This window comes from Eleutherodactylus coqui, chromosome 1 (assembly GCF_035609145.1).
Source record: "Eleutherodactylus coqui strain aEleCoq1 chromosome 1, aEleCoq1.hap1, whole genome shotgun sequence".
NCBI classification, from domain to species: domain Eukaryota; kingdom Metazoa; phylum Chordata; class Amphibia; order Anura; family Eleutherodactylidae; genus Eleutherodactylus; species Eleutherodactylus coqui.
In genome coordinates, this window is record NC_089837.1 from 198,769,332 (window position 1) to 198,789,424 (window position 20,093).

Here is a 20,093-nt window from a genome sequence, read left to right on the forward strand (position 1 = left end):
GTGTTCCACCTTAAAATGCTATCTCAGCTCCTGAACCCATCAGATATATGCTCTGGTGTTGAGCACAAGTATCCTGCAGCCCAATGTGGAACCTAAAGCTATTTCCAGCCTTAACGACAAAGTTTTTTTTCTTATTTCTGCCATCTAGTGGAATATCCTGCCAGATGAATTCTCTAATCTGTACATAAATGTAAATACTTGGTTGGAGTATGGTAGTCAATAAATGCCCTTCAAGTGCAATCCAATGCAGTGGAATAGTATGAAGTCTGGTACTTTATGGATTGATACATGCTGAGCTGGGATTCTGGGGGGAGCGTTGTACCAGCTGGTCATCAGAAAAGACATTAATGACTTTCTGGACTCCATAGCAATTACAAATATGCTATGATGGATTGGCATCTAAGCTTGCCAGTGCTTTCTCTTCCACTTTTAAAAGTGCATTGGTGAGTGCGATATCGGTCCAAGAAACTCAGACCAATATCGCACTCCCAAACCTGCGATTTCTCCTGCGAGTGTGATCTGGTTTGCAAGAAAAATTGCATGTTTCAATTGGAAAAATAGAAAAACACAACACACTTGAATGAAAATTGCATCTACATACGAGTGCAATGCGATTTTGTCTTCTTCCTGGCATAGGAATTACTTGACGATCCTGAAACAGAAAATCGCCCAAAAATAGGACATGCAGCGATTTATGAAACTCTGACCATCGATCAGCGAGAAAAAATTTTTTTTTGATCATGTGAACAATAGAAAGCAATCGCAATGTTAGATAGCACGTGAAAATAGTCCATGTGAATGCACCATTAATGGAGCCTAACCATCAGAACACAATTCAGTGACCATGGATTGAAATGGACTACAAGCTGGAGAGTGAGTGTAAAGAACCACAAACCAAAGACAGCCCTATCATGAAAGTGGAAGGGGCCGTGATGGTTTCTACCACAGCACTCAAGCTTAAAGACAAATACTAGGTTCATGATTCGGATTACAAAAAAGCCAAACCTATTTATGAGGAACAGGAACCATTTTGGAGCCAATTAAGATTTCACCAAAGAAGACTCCAACTCAGACAAGGACAAAAGCCAAGATAAATGCTCTTTAATATGCTGGACCCAAATCCTTACAAGGGACTATGGTGTCTCTTGATGTCTCCATATTAACTGTATGGGCTGTGTATGCTGCCAATGAGGTCTTAAAGCTTGCAATCAAATGTACACAGCTAGGTTACAAATGAAACGTGCTTCTTTGTAAAACAGTGACCCCGATAACAGATTAGGGGGTTTAATCTGCTGACTGGTTCTCTTTAACGAAAGTGGCTAAAGTAGTGAAGAAATGGCCTTCAACCAATGCTCCATCTGCAATAGGAGACAAGGAATGCAATGTGGCTCTACTTTACTAAACCTTGCCACTTTAGTCATCTGACAGGCAAAAATGAAACATCAAAAGTTGGCAAAAGTATTATCAGTAACATATCTATAAAACTATATCAAGAACTGCATATCGTACACATGTTAAAGCAGAGATTTTCTTCTGTTTATATTTAATCTCTAGATTGTGTTCCTTTAAAGAAAAAATTAAAATCTATAAATCCACATTCCAGCTTGAATGATATATTTTACATTTCAAGAACAATTCAAACAGAACTGACACAGAAAAAAGTACTCTTAAGTACAATAATATTTAATATCCCAATTATATAGTTGCAGAAAAAGATGTATTAGCTTTATTTCCCCACCCCATGGCCATTCCTTTACATCTCCATTGTTCAAGTCAAAATCTATGATTGTAAAATGAAGTCCATAGAGAAGCAACATGCATTTTCTCAGAAACATTGAATCATCGATTCTCTAGATTTCCCAACTCCGATCCACTTAACTGCAAAGAAAAAAGAAAAAAAAATTTAAAAAAAAACAAAAACAGGATTTAAAAAAGGTGTATTATAGCCAAAAGCTTTTATTACCCATCCACTAGATGGGTGATAAATACTAGATCAATGAGGGTCCAACTGCTCAGCCCCACCTCCTCTCTATCTCTTAGGCCACACCACCCCAGCCAGTTATGAGGAGCTTGAATGGAGCTACAATCAAGCATGTGCCTCTCCACACTGAATGAAAAAGCCAAGCGTTGATAAAAGGTTTTGCCTAGAATACACCTTTAACAATCACTCCATGCATTTCAATATTTTCTACAGTATTACAACGAGTGTAGCTTTATACAGCAATATAAATTTATACATAAATGGAATTCATTATTTAAAAAATAAAAAAAATAGTGCATACTTTAAGAAATTCAAGAACTTTGCTAGACTTAGAAAGAAGTTTTACCACAACTGCATGCTATTCCCAAGCCGTAGGATAGAATAACTTGCTGATTGGTGGGGGTCTCCCCATTGAGACCCCTGCTGATCTCAAGAACGGAGGACCCCGTCCTCCTAACTGCGGAGTTACTGTGGAGACTGAATGGAGCGCTGGTCATGCAAGCACTCCATTCACTTTTAATGGGACTGTGGACATACCTGAACAGCACCCACTTGGGTATTTTTGTCATTCCTATAGAAATGAATGGAGCGTTGACTGAATGTGCAAGGTCGGCCAGTACTCCATTCACAGCGAGTTCACTGGCGGGCAAGAAGCGACCCCAGCAATAATAGGAGAGCAAGATACGGTAGTCCCATTGTCGAGACTGGCAGGGGCCACGGCAGTGAGACCCCCTCCAATCAGCAAGTTATCCCCTATCCTTTGGTGGTGGATAACTGGTGGATAGTAGATAACTAGCAATTGTGGTATAACCCCTTTAATCTGACCAGAGACAAAAGATTTGTCCCAGGATGCATTGTTATGGCTTTTTTTTTCTTTCAGCTTTAAAAAGTCAAACATGCAAAGCGCAATTCTTCTGACAGGTCACTGAAGCTTGTTTATGCAAGCTACATGAAAGTTTAAATTGGAACCATCATACTTAAAAACATGTATGGGTAGCCACAGACCTCAGCAGTTAGTGACGATTACTGTAAAAGATTCTCCTTACAGTAGTTACAGGTTGTATTTTTCACTTGTAGTCAATTTGCTTTGTTGGAGATTCCACATTAAAAGCTGCACCATTTAGTGTAGACTGCGTGGATTGCACCCCTTTGATTTAAATTCAATTGAAGGGGTGAAATTCACAGCAAATCCACCACATGTAAACCTTATGATGTGTTGACATATAGCTGATTTGCTGATTACCCCTCTTTAATGTGAAATCAACTGAAAGGGTAAAATGACAGAAATAAGCTAAATGTGAACGCAGCCTTTAACTTAAATGTAATGGCCATTTACATTTTACTTCATGAATGAACACTATAGGCGAAGAAACTAAACAGTAAGTAAACAGATAAAATGTAAGACCATAAATGATAGTTTGAAGTTTCAGATTGAGGATGAAAGGTTAGTTATAAAGTTTATACACAATCCACAACAATCATCAGATAACTCAAAGTAGGCTGCCCGTAATCCGTTCACTTACTTGGAATGCCAAGGGATTCTTCTACGAAATGAACATATCTCTTAGCATTCTCAGGCAGGTCGTCAAATGTTCTGGCAGTAGAAGTGTCACTATTCCATCCGGGGAGTGTTTTGTATTCAACCTCAACTCGATTTAACACTTCTTGATTTGCTGTAAAGGGTTGCACATCAGAAAAAGGTTACAAAACCATTTTCTATACCAAGTTAAATGGACCCTGAACGTATTGATCGTATACATGTCACCTGCTGTCATTTTTCTGAATGAGGTTTTCCATCATAAACTGAACTTTTTAAAAGTTTTGCAGTTAATACAGTGATATGGCTAGTTAGTACAACATATATGGCAAGACATTCATTTCATAGAACTGACATTTTTTATGCAAATCCTATTGGATGTGAAGCTGGGTTAATGGAATTCGAATGAGTGCAGAATAACTTATGGGATATCATCAATATACTGCACGGTATATCTATTTATAAAAGGAAAGCGGTAGTACAGAACAGTCAAGTGCACAGCATACTTAGGCCAATTCCACACAAGCATATTATGGCTGCAGTTATGCGCCTTTATTATACACAAGCATCTCAGACCAACCGCAGGTCTCCTGAATAGAACAGAGCATCATAGATCTCCATCATGCTGCGAATTCAGGTCAGCAGACTGGAGACGAGGCTGGAACACTCACCCATATTATAAGCGCATAAATGTGCCTACAATATGCTCATGTGATACTGGCCTTAAAGTGATTGCACACAGATCTAACATTTCTTGATAAAATTTACATTCATCATGCCAAGTATTTGCATTTTTGCAAGCACAAGTCAAGAAACAAAAGACTAGCAGTTGCAACCTCCCCATAAAGCTTTTTAGGGACATACATTGTGTCTAAAAAAAAAAGGCGGGTGCAAGTGCAATATTACCGGTAGTCTAAGAAATTCAGACTAATATTACACTCGTAAACCTTTGATTTTTAAGTGATTGTGATGTATTTTGGCTTTAAAAACACATTGTGTCGCGGTACATGTGATGTTTAGGAGCGTGAAAAACAGCACTTCTTGTTCCAATAGTTAAAATGAAGGAGGAAGGAGTTGCTCGTGTGAATAAGTTAGACTTCATATCTGCGCGGGTTGTGTGCATCGCACAAAACTTGCACAAGAATATCGCTTATGTGAATATGCCCTTACTGTGGAATCCTGGGCTAAACTGGAGAAACAGCTTGGGAACTTGAAAGAGAACACTCACTACTAGTTCAGGTCAGCTTTACATACAACACGCCTGAACCATGAACACTTGGACAAAGCGGGTTTATTTCTACCCTGTAGTCATTTTATGTGCAAAATGCCACACTTACCTGGAAAGTGAGGTATCTTTACACCATCTAGTTTGTAGGAAACACCTACTTTAATTTCCGAAAAGACATCCAAAATGTCAAGTTTTGTGAGTGCCAACCTATGTAAGAAAAAAAACATTTATTTAGAGTTATTTGAACAGTCATGTCATTTTTTTCAAATCTGTAGGTTTCATAATATACATTTTATACAAACTCACAAGGAAAGCCCAGCTCTCCTGCGTACAAACCCGGATACACAGATTTGTGTAGCACATAAAAGAATATAACAGAGAAATTCTGAAGGTCTTGCTTCTATGGTGTACGCACTGCAGCAAATTTGCCATAACTTTATTCTATCGGTCACTACGATTAATCCGATACAAAAGTTATATAGCGTTTGTTTTCTTTTGTGATTTGATCACTCTCGCAGTATAATGTAATACCATACAATCACAAGGTCATGTTCCCTATGGGGACTTTAAGGCCTCATGTCCACGGGCAAATTCGGATTTTAAATCCGCAGCGTTTTTCCCGCACGCGGATCCGCGCCCCATAGGGATACATTAGACACCCGCAGGTATTAAATACCTGCGCATGTCATTTTTCCCTGCAGGTGCAGGTCCCGCGTGCAGGAAAAAATCCAGACATGCTCTATTCAGGCGCGGGTCTTCCGTGGGGACGGCTCCCACAGGCTTCTATTGAAGCCTATGGAAGCTGTCCGGATCCGCGGGAGACCCGTGCCTGAATTAAACTCACCTGCTCCGGGCGATGCAGGTCTTCCTTCCTTCGCGGCCGGAAACTTCTTTCTTCGGCCCGGCGCATGCGCGCGGCACGCAGCCGACGTGCCGAGCACATCCGCCGGTCCGAAGAAAGAAGATCCGGCCGCGACGGAAGGAAGATCCACACGGACCGCTGCAGGTGAGTTTATTTGCTTTTAATAAAACCCGGTACTGGTGCCTGTTTTTCTTGTTTTTTTTTTCCATGTACAAAGTTTCAGATGCTTGTACACTTTTACAAAACAGCTTTGAAGTTTCTTATTTTACTAGCAAAAATTACACTATTAAGCTAGTATTATTATATATAGAGCAATACTACATATATAGTTTTTCTGATCTCTTGTACTGTATGCAGGCTTCGATAAATTAATTGCAAGATGTGTAGTTTGAAGGCTCATATAATGTGTCACATCTCAGATATCCCTCATGCTAATAAAAAAATAAATAAATAAATTGTACGAACGGTATCATATTCATAATGGCAATTATGCAACCGTCCAGGTCTGCGGGACTGAAAGAGTTAACCCTCCAGATAGAAGTGGTGATCAGTGCAAGTTAATGAATAGAGAAATTTGGGGGATTTTCTTCCTTCAGACTTTCATTCCAAAAAGGTCTTAACCAAACATTAGATATCTCTTTACATTACAATGTTGTAATTTAACCCCTTTGTACGTGTTTTTTATTTCCATGTTTCATTGCTTTTACATTCCTAATCATGTGACATAATCTGTTGTCTGTAGTTTACATATGATTTCATTGTGTACTTGTACCTCTGTACTAATGACTAAGAGCTGACCAGAAGTTTGAAATGCGTCACCAGGTACACTGCTTGTGTGATTTTTCCTCTAAAGGGATTCTTATGACTTAGTAATAGTCATATTTTTATGGGTGCTGGATTATTTTTTTTTAAACTCACGCTGTAAATCCATTGATCATGTGGGCAAATCTGAGCAAAATCAGATCCAACCATCCACATCTTCTCCGCCTTCCAGTGGTAACTCCAAACTCATGACCTCGGGTTTGGAGCATATCTCCAATATCCTATAAAGAAAAATGGAAAATCTGTAGTTTAAAATTTCTTGTTCCTTCACAAAAATATCAATTTCAGTTTTCTCATTTGTAAAGGGAGTAATCTGACACACACTTACACTATAGCTCATTAATTTCAATACACTACTCAAATTGCCAATTTTTCAAAAATGAAGGAGAGGCCAGTTTGTGATGAATATGGATTTTAAGTGGACTGAAAGACAACGAAGAACGAGTGACTAACGAAAAGTACATGATTGGCGCGCGTTTACACGTAACGATTATTGCTCAATTGCAACACTTAAATTTTGAGCGATGATCATTGCATCTAAATGGGCCTTTAGTGTCCTTTTACATTTCCTTTTATCAGACAACTTCTGCTGATGTGAACAAGCGCCAAGAGCAACTTTGACATACAGGCTACAAGATGAGCATAAAGTTGTTTATTTTGTGATACACCTTCATTAAAAAGGTTTTTGTTTTACCTCTAAGTAAAGACTAGAGTGCTACCCCTCTGCAATTTACGGCTTGTCCTTAGGCATTCAGATTATATATCTAGGAACTAGAATGTTAGGATGTTTTTCTTAGCTATGGGGCAGGGGCTATCTTCACAGGGTCAGCTTCCCTGCTCTCAGACCTGCAGTCAGTGTGTACACCATCTCTGCCTCTCCTGATGTTTTATTTAACCCAATTAATGTTGTAGTCATTATATGTCTCTCCGGTTGGCTGTGGGCAATGCAAATATACAGAGTATAGATTTATATAAAGCTCTATACACACAGGCTATTAGATGGACATAACAGTTGGTTGAAAAGTTAGTGCCCTTTAAAAAAGGAAATCAAAGCTCATTAGTGAACAATTTGCAAAATATGCACTTACCTAATTGATGGTTGAATGAAATGAATGAGCTGTACACATGCATATATGTAATTATATTGACCAATATATACAAATGACCACTTACATTATTTTGCTCAGTCGGAAAGGCACCAATACCAACTCGAGTAGTGTACGCTTTAACCACTCCATAGACATCCCCAATACTCTGTGGTGGAATGCCAAGGCCTGTACAAACTCCTCCAACTGTGCAATTTGAAGAGGTCACAAATGGATAAGTGCCTATAAAATGGAACAAAAAAGTGTAACAAAGTTACATTATATATTTAAACCTCAACATTATATGGTAGAAAATGCATTTTTTAATGCAGGGGTGTCAAACATATTTTCACCGAGGGCCATCAGGCTTATGGTGACCTTCAAAGGGCCGATTGTAAGACAGTATAGTAAGGGCTTGTTCACACAAGCGTATTTGCGTACATAATATACAGTGAATAGAAGCCATTGATTTCAATCAGTTCATTCACATGATGTATATTTTCACACAGCATGACCTATTTTGTTGCGTACTGCACAACCCAATAGGCCATTGAAGTAAATGGGGCGCGCAAATACGTGGTGAATGCACAGGAAACCTATGTATTCACTATATATTTGCGCACCATTTCAGTGGGCCCATCTGCATTCTTTTTTTGCGTGCCCAAATATGCAGGCATAAGAGATATTCGATTGCACAAATATGCAGAGTATTTGAGCGACCGAAATATGATGACGCCCGTGTGAACGAGCCCTAAGAGTGACCCCCACAGTGGCCTCAGTAGTAACATTAACCCCCTCAGCAGCCACCACTAACCCCCACCCCCCCAGCAGCCACCACTAACCCTCCCCTCAGCAGCCACCACTAACCCCCACACCCCCAGCAGCCACCACTAACCCCCCCTCAGCAGCCACCACTAACCCCCACACCCCCAGCAGCCACCACTAACCCCCCCCCCTCAGCAGCCACCACTACCCCCCCCAGCAGCCACCACTAACCCCCCCCTCAGCAGCCATCACTAACCCCCCCTTCAGCAGCCACCATTAAACCCCCCCCCTCAGCAGCCACCATTAAACCCCCCCTCAGCAGCCACCATTAAGCCCCCCCCCCAGCAGCCACCATTAACCCCCCCTCAGCAGCCACCATTAACCCCCCCCCCTCAGCAGCCACCATTAACCCCCCCCTCAGCAGCCACCATTAACCCCCCCCCTCAGCAGCCACCATTAACCCCCCCCCTCAGCAGCCACCATTAACCCCCCCCCTCAGCAGCCACCATTAACCCCCCCTCCCTCAGCAGCCACCATTAACCCCCCCCAGTAGCCACCATTAACCCTCTCCCCCCAGCAGCCACCATTAACCCCCTTCGCCCAGCAGCCACCATTAACCCCCCCAGCAGTCACCATTAACCCCCCCCCAGAAGTCACCATTAACCCCCCCCCAGCACTTACCATTAACCCCCCCCAGCAGTCACCATTAACCCCCCCAGCAGTCACCATTAACCCCCCCCAGCAGTCACCATTAACCCCCCCCAGCAGTCACCATTAACCCCCCCCAGCAGTCACCATTAACCCCCCCCCCCAGCAGTCACCATTAACCCCCCCCCCCAGCAGTCACCATTAACCCCCCCCCAGCAGTCACCATTAACACCCCCCAGCAGTCACCATTAACCCCCCCCCCCAGCAGTCACCATTAACCCCCCCCAGCAGTCACCATTAACCCCCCCCAGCAGTCACCATTAACCCCCCCCCCCAGCAGTCACCATTAACCCCCCCCCCCAGCAGTCACCATTAACCCCCCCCAACCCATATACTTACCTCCTCCTTGCTATCAGCACCGCTCCTCCTCTGCTCGTGCTGAGCCCGGGTGGCATATTAACTTTTTCTTCCCCACTTCTACCCTAATCATCAATTCCAGCAACCTGATTGGTTGTTGGCTGATTCACAATGTCAGCAACCTATTTAGTGATTAGGGCAGAAATGGAGAAGAAAAAGTTAATATGCGCCCAGGTGCACACTGACATCAGTGTATGCGCCCAGCACGCTTCCTCCCGGAGTCCTCTCCTGCAGAACTGAGGAGCAGGGGACTCAGGGGAGGAGGATCCTGACTGCACACTGACGTCAGAGTGTGCGCCGGGATCAGCGCTGTCAGTGTGATTACCAGTGGGGAGCTGCGGCACCCCCGGCTGGTAATGACTACAATGGTGAGCGGCCGTCAGAACCGTTCAGCCAGCAGGTGCAGTTTGGCTGCTCCCCGAATAGAACAGGAAGACGGAAGCCCTGAATGCCGATGTGAAGAAGTGCCAAGCGCAACTGTATCTCAAAATGGAGAAGAAATTTTGAGCATTACATCACATCATAAAAAGTGTTCAAAAAAAAGCAAACCAATGAGAAGCTTGGAATTCGGCTGTAACAAAAGAAAAACTAAAAACCACTAACCAAAGTCAATATCCAGGAGTGCTGCATTTGCGCCCTCTACTAAAATCTTCTTTGGAGTGCCGTGAAGAGCTTCATGTATGAAGTAAACACCATCCTTCACCATAGGTCTAACTTTCTCAGCATAGCCCTTTAAAGAGAAAAAATAAATAAATGCAACTTTTATCTCATTCTATTTCCTCAACCCAGTGTCATCTCCATGGCTGTTAATTCTTGTTTTGGCTCGTAAATCCCCATATCTACTGTATATTCTGTGTAAACAATAAATAGTCATAAGTTTTAATTAAACCCAACATATGCCAAGAATGTCTTTTTAGCACATGTTCAGGCAGTAAGTGTTGGCATACCTTTTTCCTCACTGTACTGAAAAGCATAGTCGACTGCGCTTTGCACTTTTGACTCCCATTGTAAACTTTGTATTGAAATGTATGCAAATGTTGAGTACTACAAAGCTATACCTTTAGCTCATAAGTAGGGAAAATGGAGATAGGGGAAAAGATGAAGTGCACACAGAACCTTAGGCCTAGACACACGGCCGTGACGGGCTCCGCAGGCGGAATTCCGCAGCGGAGTCCGTCACGGCCCCCCCCCCCAGAGACCCCATACTTACCTCCAGATCCGCCACCCGACGTCCCGCATGATGCTCCGGAGCGCATTACACGCCGGCAGTGTCATGTGACGCACCGGCCGCGTCATGTGACACGCCCACATGGTGGTAGGCGGGGAAGTGTTTTCACGCTATCTTCCACTGTGCTACAGCAGAAGATAGCTTGACGGACGGCTTCCATTGACTGCAATGGAAGCCATCCGTGCGCACGCCCGCGGCAAAATAGAACCTAATAGTTGCAGGCAACGCGTAATACGCAGTGGAAATCCGCCCGTGGGAATTAGCCCTTATTCATATATTTAAAAAATAAATAGATAAAAGTAACCACTTTCAATTCGGTTTTTAAATCCAAAAGGTGAATTTAGCATTTTTTTCAATTTCATTAAGCAATACCGCCAGATGCCTTTAATAGAAAGCTGCTCTAGCCCGGCTGTGTCTGTCCTACTCCGCTTTGCAGCTGATGACCGTTGCTAAGGAAAATCCATCTTCAGCTGCATGGAGCTACTGAAGACAGGACACCTCTTAGCATGCCTGTACTCTGGCACACAGATGTATACAGCAGCTCATTCATTTCAACAACAAACCCTCTGCACTCCCAACATTAAGAGAAAAATAAGGAAATCGAGGCTCAATTCATTAGTAAATAAAAAGTATCCACATTTCGATGTCCACTACAGCTCATTCATTTCAATACATCACCAAAGTTGTTTTGTTTTTTTTTAGAAATAGACAAAAGCAGCTAGTAATGAATATGGATTTATTTAGGCAAATACTGTAATTAACGCTACGTTTTGTATTAGTACTGACTCATCCATCCATCTAGAATTCCTTCATTTGCCTCCACAATTGCTTCTTCTGATCAGCCACTGGGCAGAAGCTAAAACTGCAGGGCAAACAAAGTAACTATGCATGGATGTACACTCATATGCCAAGAATAGCATTGCAGAGTACAGGCATGCTGAGGAGAAGCATCCACCCTCATCAGTAGCTCTAGTCAGGTACAGCGTGTACTGTAGCACGAGATGGACTTTCCTTAGCAATGTAGCTGCATACCCAAGTAGAAAAGCCATGCTAGGATAATTTTCTATTAAAACCTCTTGTATCGGTTAATTAAAAGGGTTATTCCAAGCTATTTAAAATGATGACCTATTCTCAGGGTAGGCCATGAGTAGTTGGACAGGGTCCGCCACTCCATGTCACTGCAGGTGCTGGACATAGTCATCAGCAGTCACTGCAGGAAGTGAGAGCGCCGGCTTCACTCCCATTGAACTTGATGGGAGAGTCATGCTTTTTTTTTTGGTCAGAAAGTCCCATCTAGTCCTAAAAAAATATTTTAAAGCACCACCACTAAGAAAACAGTAGGAAAAAAAGTTGAAGGCATTAGTCTTTAACAAGACAAGTACTTTTCTATCTAGTTTAAAAGGCTGACATGAAAAGTAACTGAAACAGAATCCAATGAAACCTCTCTCACATATTGATCATTACGGTCATGTCCCTTTGTGGCTTTCTGCACAGAAGACAAGGCAGGCATGGTGCAGACACTAGGTTGAACAGCATGGTGTGAAGAGAAACTGAGGTGCGTTTACACATAATTATTGTTCAAAGAACAGAGAAAACGAGATAAAAGTAAAGCGCAAACTTTACTTTTCATTTATGGCCCGTTTCGCTTGTTAATGTGAATGATTCTCAACGATCTGCCTGTCTAAACTGTTAGCATGAGTTAGCAATGACGTCACTAAGGCCTCATGTCCACTTGCACACACAGATTTCACTGCTAGATCCCGCAGCATTACCCGGGTGTACCTGTGGACATGGAGAGGAAAAGACATTTTCTTACCTCTCCGGGTCCATTGTGGGTCTCCTGTGTCGGCTGGATCATCTTTCTTTAGCACAGCGAATGCGTCCGGCGACGTGCCCAGCATATGTGCAGTGCTTTCTTTTTTGTTTTTGAATGTCCCGCTTTCCCGCGGCATGTCCACAGTGACAGCTGCGGGTGTGCCATCCCTGCGGGATCCGCAGGAAAGTGGAGGATGCTGCAATTTCCTCTCGCACACGCGATCCGCACGACGAGGGAAAAAGAAAACACATATGTATGCTTTTACTTGCTATGCGGATGCTAAGGCATCCCTATGGGCAGCAAGAGGTGCGGATCTCTCACACAGGAGCCACGCGCGCATGTTATAGTTAAAATCCCCCTGTGGATATTGGGTCTCACTCGTCTGGTCTAAAAAAGGACGTCAGTCACATGACCATGCTCCCGCTGCTTCTCAAGTCATGTGTCTTTTCCCATAAAGCCACACCCTTTTTCAGACATAGCTAGAGGGAAAAAAAAATCCCTGGTCTCAACACCTCTTAACAGTCTGGTCAGAACGGCCCTCGTCTGGCAATTAGTCAATACGACCATCTAGCATCTCACATGCCAATAGTGCGTCCCTTCTCAAACTGTTAAATGGGCAAAATCTCTTTGACTGTATCGTAGAGGCATCTACTGGTCAACAAGCTCTATACAAGCAAAAGGTAGCCTGCGAGAGCCTTTTTATAAGTCAAAAGCGCTAAAACCGCTCTTAGGGCCTCAGGTGGCAAGACCGTTCATCTAATCACTCCACAACGCTAACAATTGGCATATTTGCCCGAGATGTTTTGAAAAACTCGGCATGCAGTTACAACATCTAGGTGCCTCATTTTTATTTTTACAAAATGTATATATGAGAGGTAGCTATAGGGGAGCACGATCTCCTCTTCTCTAGGTGCAGTGAGTGGGAGACATTATAGCAGCTGTTCCCCACCAATCAGATCAGGACAAACTTCATAGATATGGAGTCCGCATAGGAACCAAAAACTGCTAAAAATGCAGGACACAAGATCTATAATGGCCGGAAATAATGCTATTCCTCGTGTACATACACAACAGCTTATTTTGAAGAGTTATCTGAAGGGTTAAATAGGCTTGAAGGTTCATCATTCCGTCCTTTTCGGGATGTTATAACAAGTTTGCAGCTAAGCCACAGCAACTGCATGAAGATTACTGCCAATCGCCACCCTGCACATGTAGTTGCAATTGGAAATCGCAGAATGGGCAAATTGTGTAATCTGCATGCGGTTACCGTGGCTCCATCGCAAATGTGATATCACCCTTAAGCTGGATTCACATGAGACCATGCGTATTTGCGCCGCATTTTTGAGAAATAGGCGTTGTGTATTTGCACGTAAAAAAAAATATGCATGATTTGAAATGGCCAATTTCCATGACTTCAAAATGTTCTTTCCCCGTGCAAATGGGCAGGAAAATAGAACATGCTGCGAAATGCGATGGAACAAAAAGCTCACGTGAATGAATCAATTGAAAAAAGTGGGTTTTATGTCCTGTGCATTGTGTGCACAAATCCGCTCATGTGAATTCGGCCTTAGAGTTATATTAACAAGACCTGTCATAGCTTTTCATGATGCTTCATAATGTAGAAGATAACCTGCCTGTAGCAATTCTTATGTTATGGACCCAATTTGCGTTTGTCCAGTATGTGTTTTGGTTTAACATATGCCGTGTAGTTCAGTTAGAAATACAAATCACAGAGACAATTCTAGGTAGAACTGAAATACCTTGAGCTTGTTAAGTTCTCCTTCAATGTTGATTTCTAGTGAAGGGTACATCGATTTATACTGTTTAGCCAGAACTTCAAATCTAAGGAAAAACAACACTTTTCATTAACAAAGGCTGGAAGTGTTGAACCATTAAAGTGCTGAAGTGATGAGCAGCCATATAAGACCAGAGCAAGATAAGCACTTTCTAGCATCTGTTCAACATGGTTCATAGAGGGGGGCATGCAGACAGCGGTAATTTATGATTTTTAAAGAATAAGAGGACAGAGAGATGTAAGGTAGCATCTTCAATTCAGTTTAGTACCAGCCTTTTGAAGTACCTCTACCTAAAAAGGGTGCGCACGCTGGCTTATTTGGACTTTTGTAGTAATGTCTGCTGTTCCTTAGTTTACTTCCAGGATACAGCTAAGTGACATAGGCACCCTTCTAAAGAAACACATGGTGCTGTTTCAATAGGTTTTGTTGAGCCATGGATATTTAAACATTACAGTAGTACAAACCTCTTAGAAAATTCACTAAAATCGGAAACGAGATCACACATTCTAAGGCCACTTCTTGCAGCTTTGGAAGAATACACTGGTCCAATTCCCTTCTTTGTGGTGCCCAAACTGTAATGGGGAGAAGAAAATATATAAAAAGCACTTTTAAAGCTTTTGCTCAAAAATAAAGTAAATTTGCTAACATTACAGAAAATAAAAGGAATGCTCCAGGTAAGAGCTGCTATTATTATACAAAGAGGTGCAAAGGTGAAATGTGTAAAAACACAAGATATATATTTTACTAATTCCATACCATCAGACTTACACCCTTTAACTCCTTGCTCTCACAGCCATTTATTTTTACTGACATTTTCTCAACCCCACATTCTAAAAGCTATACCTTCTTATTCCTCTATTGACACAGCCATAGAACAAGTAGACATAGGATTTTTCCATTCATTGCTACCTTAAAAAAATATATATTATATTATAAAGTGGGGTATAATGGGGGAAAAAATCCAATTTCACTTGTATGGCATTCACTAAGAGGTAAAAGTTACATGCTAACTTTATTGTACAGGTCAGCAACAGTAAGGCTGTTGTCACACAGGACGGAAATTCTGCGAATGACTGCACGGAAATACCACAACATTTCCATGGGAGAAATGTAGCTTTAAAACCCACGGCCTTTTGCCGCTGATTTTGGAGCAGCTTCGCTATCTCTAGCCACAGAGAGGAGAGCAGCCACAGCGGAAACGGGGAAAGAATTGACATGCCGCGGCTTTGAATTCCATGCGGCTTGGGCGCAGTATGTGGATGAGATTTTTGCAAATCTCGTCCACTTTGCCGCTTTATCCCAGCATAAAAAGCCATGGGCGGAAATTCAGTGGCAATTACGCTCAGTGGGAACCCAGCCTTAGGCTGCATGTCCACGGGCGTGATTGCGCCGGTGATAAATCGCCAGCAAATCACGCTGTCTAAGCTTTCCATGGAGTTACTATGAAAAGCACATCCGCGGCTTCCACGAGCAGAGAATCATAGCGCTTATCCGCTCGCGGGATCCAAAATGCAGCATGCTGCGATATGCCGAAATTTTCCGCGGTGAGCTATCTGTCAGATAGGCTCAGTGCGGAGAACAGTCAGCTGTCTCCTGCTCTCCGGCGGTGGCTTCCGCGACAAAGATCTGCCACAGGATACTGCTACGCCCGTGGAGAGGCAGCCCAAAGCTTATATGCTCTAAACCAAAAACCACTTAAAAAAAATATATAAATTGGTTTGAGTTGTTAAATTTGGAGTCTGAGGAGGCAGATGTTTGGCTTACCAACTCTACATCCCTGATTTTTGGGGGTTTGTGAGGGTTCTTCAGGGTGAGCTGTAGACTTCAATCGTACAATTTTTGGCCCACACATTGATATTTAAAAATTAAAAAAAGAACAATTCTGAAACTAATTGGTGTGGAATAAATACACGTGAAATCCGCAGCGGAATTAGTACAGCCTGTAGATTTTTAAAATTAGTAGAATGTCAATTCTTTGCTAAGGATTTTGCCAACTTGCCAGATAAATGTAAACAGCGCAGTCAGCTAATCAGCAGTTGGACCCCCACCAACCTGAGAATAGGCCAAAAGTTTTAAAAATCCGGAAAACCCCATTAATTGTGCAGGTTAACAAGATTAAGGCAATACCTAATCTAGATACCTTTTACTACTTCGAATTAAAAAAGAAAAAACCATTCCTATTGTTTATAACAAGTTGTGTTACCACATTCAAACACCCACTGATGACATTTATGGGTACCATTCTGTGGTTCACACAACCTTTTGACGATTGCCTTTTATTGAGTCTTTATTTGGTGCGAGATGGGATAAGAAAGATGGCATTTTTAACCCAAAGACAACCATACACGTGACCTCGCACAATACCTGTTAATTTGTATTCTTTTTTTTTTCTTAATAGGGAAGAGAGAAATGGTTCCCCCCACACACACTCTTTAGTTCCCATTAGGGTGGACTTCAATTTCAATTAAAATTGATCATTCATACAAATCTACCGCTACTTTTGTATTGCTATGTATTAGACCTGCTCATTAGACCCAGTCTCCAGCAGCGCCTAGTGAACGTCTGTAGACTCTGAGGCCAATATTAAGGGTCTGGCTGTTATAGCAATGATCACAGGGAGTCTAATGGTGAACCGGCGGCACGCAGAGCCCTCCCTGCTGGCACGCGTCGCCGTCGGACGCTCACCACAACAGTGAATACCGGCAGGGGCCGCGGCTCCCCTGCCGCCATTCACTTAGCAGCGCTGCTATCTGCGTACACTGTGACGTCAGTGTGCAGCCGGGATCCTCCTTCTACTTGGTTCCGCGAGAGCAGAGGGGAGGTGTCAGGCAGCACACCGACGTCAGTGTGCAGCTGCGATCAGCGCTGATCAGGCAGAGGAAGGGGTAAGTATGTGGGTCTCGGGGGCCGCTGTGGGGTTACTTATCGCTGGGGTATGTTTACATGTGGTGGAAATGGGCAGGGCTGTTTCAAAATAGACAGGGTGCAGATTTTGACTGCTTTTTGGATATAAAAATGCTGCAGAATTTTCCACAGAAATTTCCACGGAGGACGTTCTGCAGTATTTCCGCATCCAAAAAGCAGTCAAAATCTGCACCTGGTCTATTTTGAAGCGGCCCTGTCCTTTTTAGAACAGGGGTAAAATAGTACGTTGTGATAAACCCCGCCCCCTGACGTGTTGGCACTTTGCAGTAAATAAGTGGGTTTTGGGTTGCAGTTTGGGAACTCGGTCTCTAAAAGGTTTGGCATCAATGATCCCGAACCACTTAAACGCTGAGGTCAGCATCGACTGCAGCATCTAGCATGGTAAAACAGCTGGGATTGGAGTACAGAAGCATTGCTAGTTGCAGTAGTTCTCATGAAACACTGAAATGGTCCTAATCTGTAGTATCTTGGTGTGCTGAACACGAACATGAAATTTTTTTATTGGCTCTCGTTTGGAAGATATTTCATATGGTTCATTTTCTGTGTTTCACCGTATAACTTTATCCAGTAGGACTGTAACATCCTCACAGTTACGATAACGTAAAGCAGCTACTGAATTCCATTGAGTATAACAAGTAGAGCTGGCACCTCTGTGGTGATTTGAAGGTAGTTGCAGCAAGGATATACAAAATCCGTGTGTTTCTTATGTGAGTGGGATAACCGAGCAAGGGACTTGCACTACTTGCGGAAGGAATGGACTCGCAGACAAAATGTAGCAGTTTGAGAGAATATCCAGCACCCAGCTCTGGTCGAGGCTCACAAAATCCTGCTACCACCCCTTTACATCAAGCTAGGTTTAATGAAAAACTTTGTGAAAGCCATGGACCGGATTTCCCAAGCTTTCTGATACCTTCATGAAAAATTTCCTCGACTCTGCGAAGCAAAGATCGGTGCCCGTGTTACTGCAGGTAGCAGACGGCCGCACTTCAGGACGGACATCTCTCTGCAGCGCCGGAAGAAAGAACATGTGACCGGCTTCATTGCCGGTCATGTGTTCTTTCTTCAGCCCTTCGGGGAGTCGTCTGTCCTGAAGCACGGCCGTCTTCTTCCTGCAGTAAGCGCTCAGTCACACGGGCGCATCGGCGCCCGTGTGACTAAGTCCTAAAGAGGGAGTTTTTGAGGGTCCTCAGATTCGAGAGCTCTTCAAAAGATGACCGGTTCAACAACCTGCTGCAGGGTGATGTGAAACATGCATGGAATGCTTTTCTCCTAGTGTCTACAAACTTTCTTGGGAACGTTAGGGCATAAAACTACAAGGAAGAAGACATGCTGATGCAGTATCAGAAACTTGGCTGCAGTATGTCTCTAATGATCCACTTCCTTCCTTCCCATCTGGATTTCTTTCCAGACAACCGTGGTACTGGTGAACATGGCAAATGTTTTCATCAAGATATGGCAACTATGGAACAAAGATACCAGGGTCCACTACCATGCTGGCTGACTACTGCTGGACACTCAATGCTCCCGAACAGCTGTACAAGAGACAGGCAAAGAAATCTAAGACGTAGTCCAAGACTTGATTTTTTACAGGCATTAACCAGAGGCCTATTACTTTTGGCAAGCATTTCATGATGTAAACAATTATTGCAGACTACACAAAAAAAAGCGCCAATGTTGCATTTTGACTGTCATTCGTGTTGCGCACATAAACATTGATAAGAAATGACAAATTTTATTTCAGTAACATGACTTTTTTAAAATTTGTTGACCAGTGAAATCAAAAGGGACCTGGCCTTGTGTCAAGAGTCTTAGTCACTAGATTTATGCCCTCAGACAGGGCAGGGCAGAATAAACATGGTGACAGATTATGGGTAAAACAAATATAGATTACAATACTTTGCGCTAGGTTTGCCCCATACACAAATGAAGTTACAGCATTTATTTTGCCTTTTCAAAATCGAATCATCCCATTCTTGTAATATAAAGCAGTCTACTGTGACAAAGAATTACCATCAGCAATAAATAAGTATCGACATATAATGACAAACTGTTGGGTAGTGTGCATACTTCTTTCCAGCTTGTTCTTGTCTCTCTTGTTCTTGGATACCATCAGCAGCTTGGTGAAAGTCAAAAACTTAAATACATATATAAAATAAGAAAAGTTACTTCAAGAGAATGCAAAAAGATAGATAATATAACAATTTATACAGAGGCAGGTTTAGATGGAGTTTATCAAATTGTTTTATTGGATGCAATTGTCAACAGGTTATGGCTGAAGTGCTGCGACCAACATACTGTTTCATTAATGAACTCAAAGTTAATACAAATGCAACTTTGTAGATACAATGTTGTGTAAATAAAGCCATTGCGGAGTAATACAAAACACATGCACTACTGACACCCAGTGGACATTGTTAAAATTACACACTTGTAAAATTACTAGAACATTACGTTTTAAATTGGCCTGTCCTGGCTTCTGTAATTACCCAAGTGCCGGCAAGGTCCTCACTCCTATTGTTTAAACTATCCATTGGTTTAGTGCTATAGGTTATGGTGCTACAGAATATGTTGGCACTATATAAAGATTGTTCTAAATTGTAAGATTTTTTGTTTGTTTGTTTATAATAGCCAATCCTTCACAAGTTATTTATATGTGCACCTTTTAGTGCTTTTCATCCTTTATATTATAATACTATTATGTACAATTACAAAATGCACGGTGCCACGTTCATAGTATAAGTCAGACTTTATAGCATTTTCCATCCATCATCCACACCCAGCAATTTTATTGCCAATACTCTCCATTAGGGCTCGTTCAAACAAATGTAGTTTGTTCCTATAGAAGCGTTCACATGGACGATTGTTAGGCACGCAAAGCTAACAAAGATAGGACATGCGATTGCAAACTCACATGTCGGCTCCGAGGTGCAGGCAAAGATAGGACATGTCCTATCTTTGCTGCATGCTTTCCATACACTCCTAT

At 42.4% G+C, this 20,093-nt stretch overlaps 1 protein-coding gene across 1 annotated transcript in view; it reads right to left on the reverse strand.

Annotated features, from left to right (window-relative positions):
* Window positions 1-1,086: 1,086 nt before the first annotated feature.
* Window positions 1,087-20,093, reverse strand: part of LOC136629200 (adenylosuccinate synthetase isozyme 2) — a 38,144-nt gene continuing 19,137 nt past the window's right edge. Inside the window, exons 5-13 of the mRNA XM_066605378.1 lie at window positions 19,178-19,244; window positions 14,650-14,757; window positions 14,150-14,231; window positions 9,949-10,075; window positions 7,604-7,758; window positions 6,527-6,651; window positions 4,856-4,953; window positions 3,505-3,654; window positions 1,087-1,878 (exon numbers count right to left, since the gene is read on the reverse strand). Of these exons, the coding sequence (XP_066461475.1) occupies window positions 1,826-1,878; window positions 3,505-3,654; window positions 4,856-4,953; window positions 6,527-6,651; window positions 7,604-7,758; window positions 9,949-10,075; window positions 14,150-14,231; window positions 14,650-14,757; window positions 19,178-19,244 (965 nt within the window). The 3' untranslated portion in view covers window positions 1,087-1,825. The remainder of the gene's footprint in view (window positions 1,879-3,504; window positions 3,655-4,855; window positions 4,954-6,526; window positions 6,652-7,603; window positions 7,759-9,948; window positions 10,076-14,149; window positions 14,232-14,649; window positions 14,758-19,177; window positions 19,245-20,093) is intronic.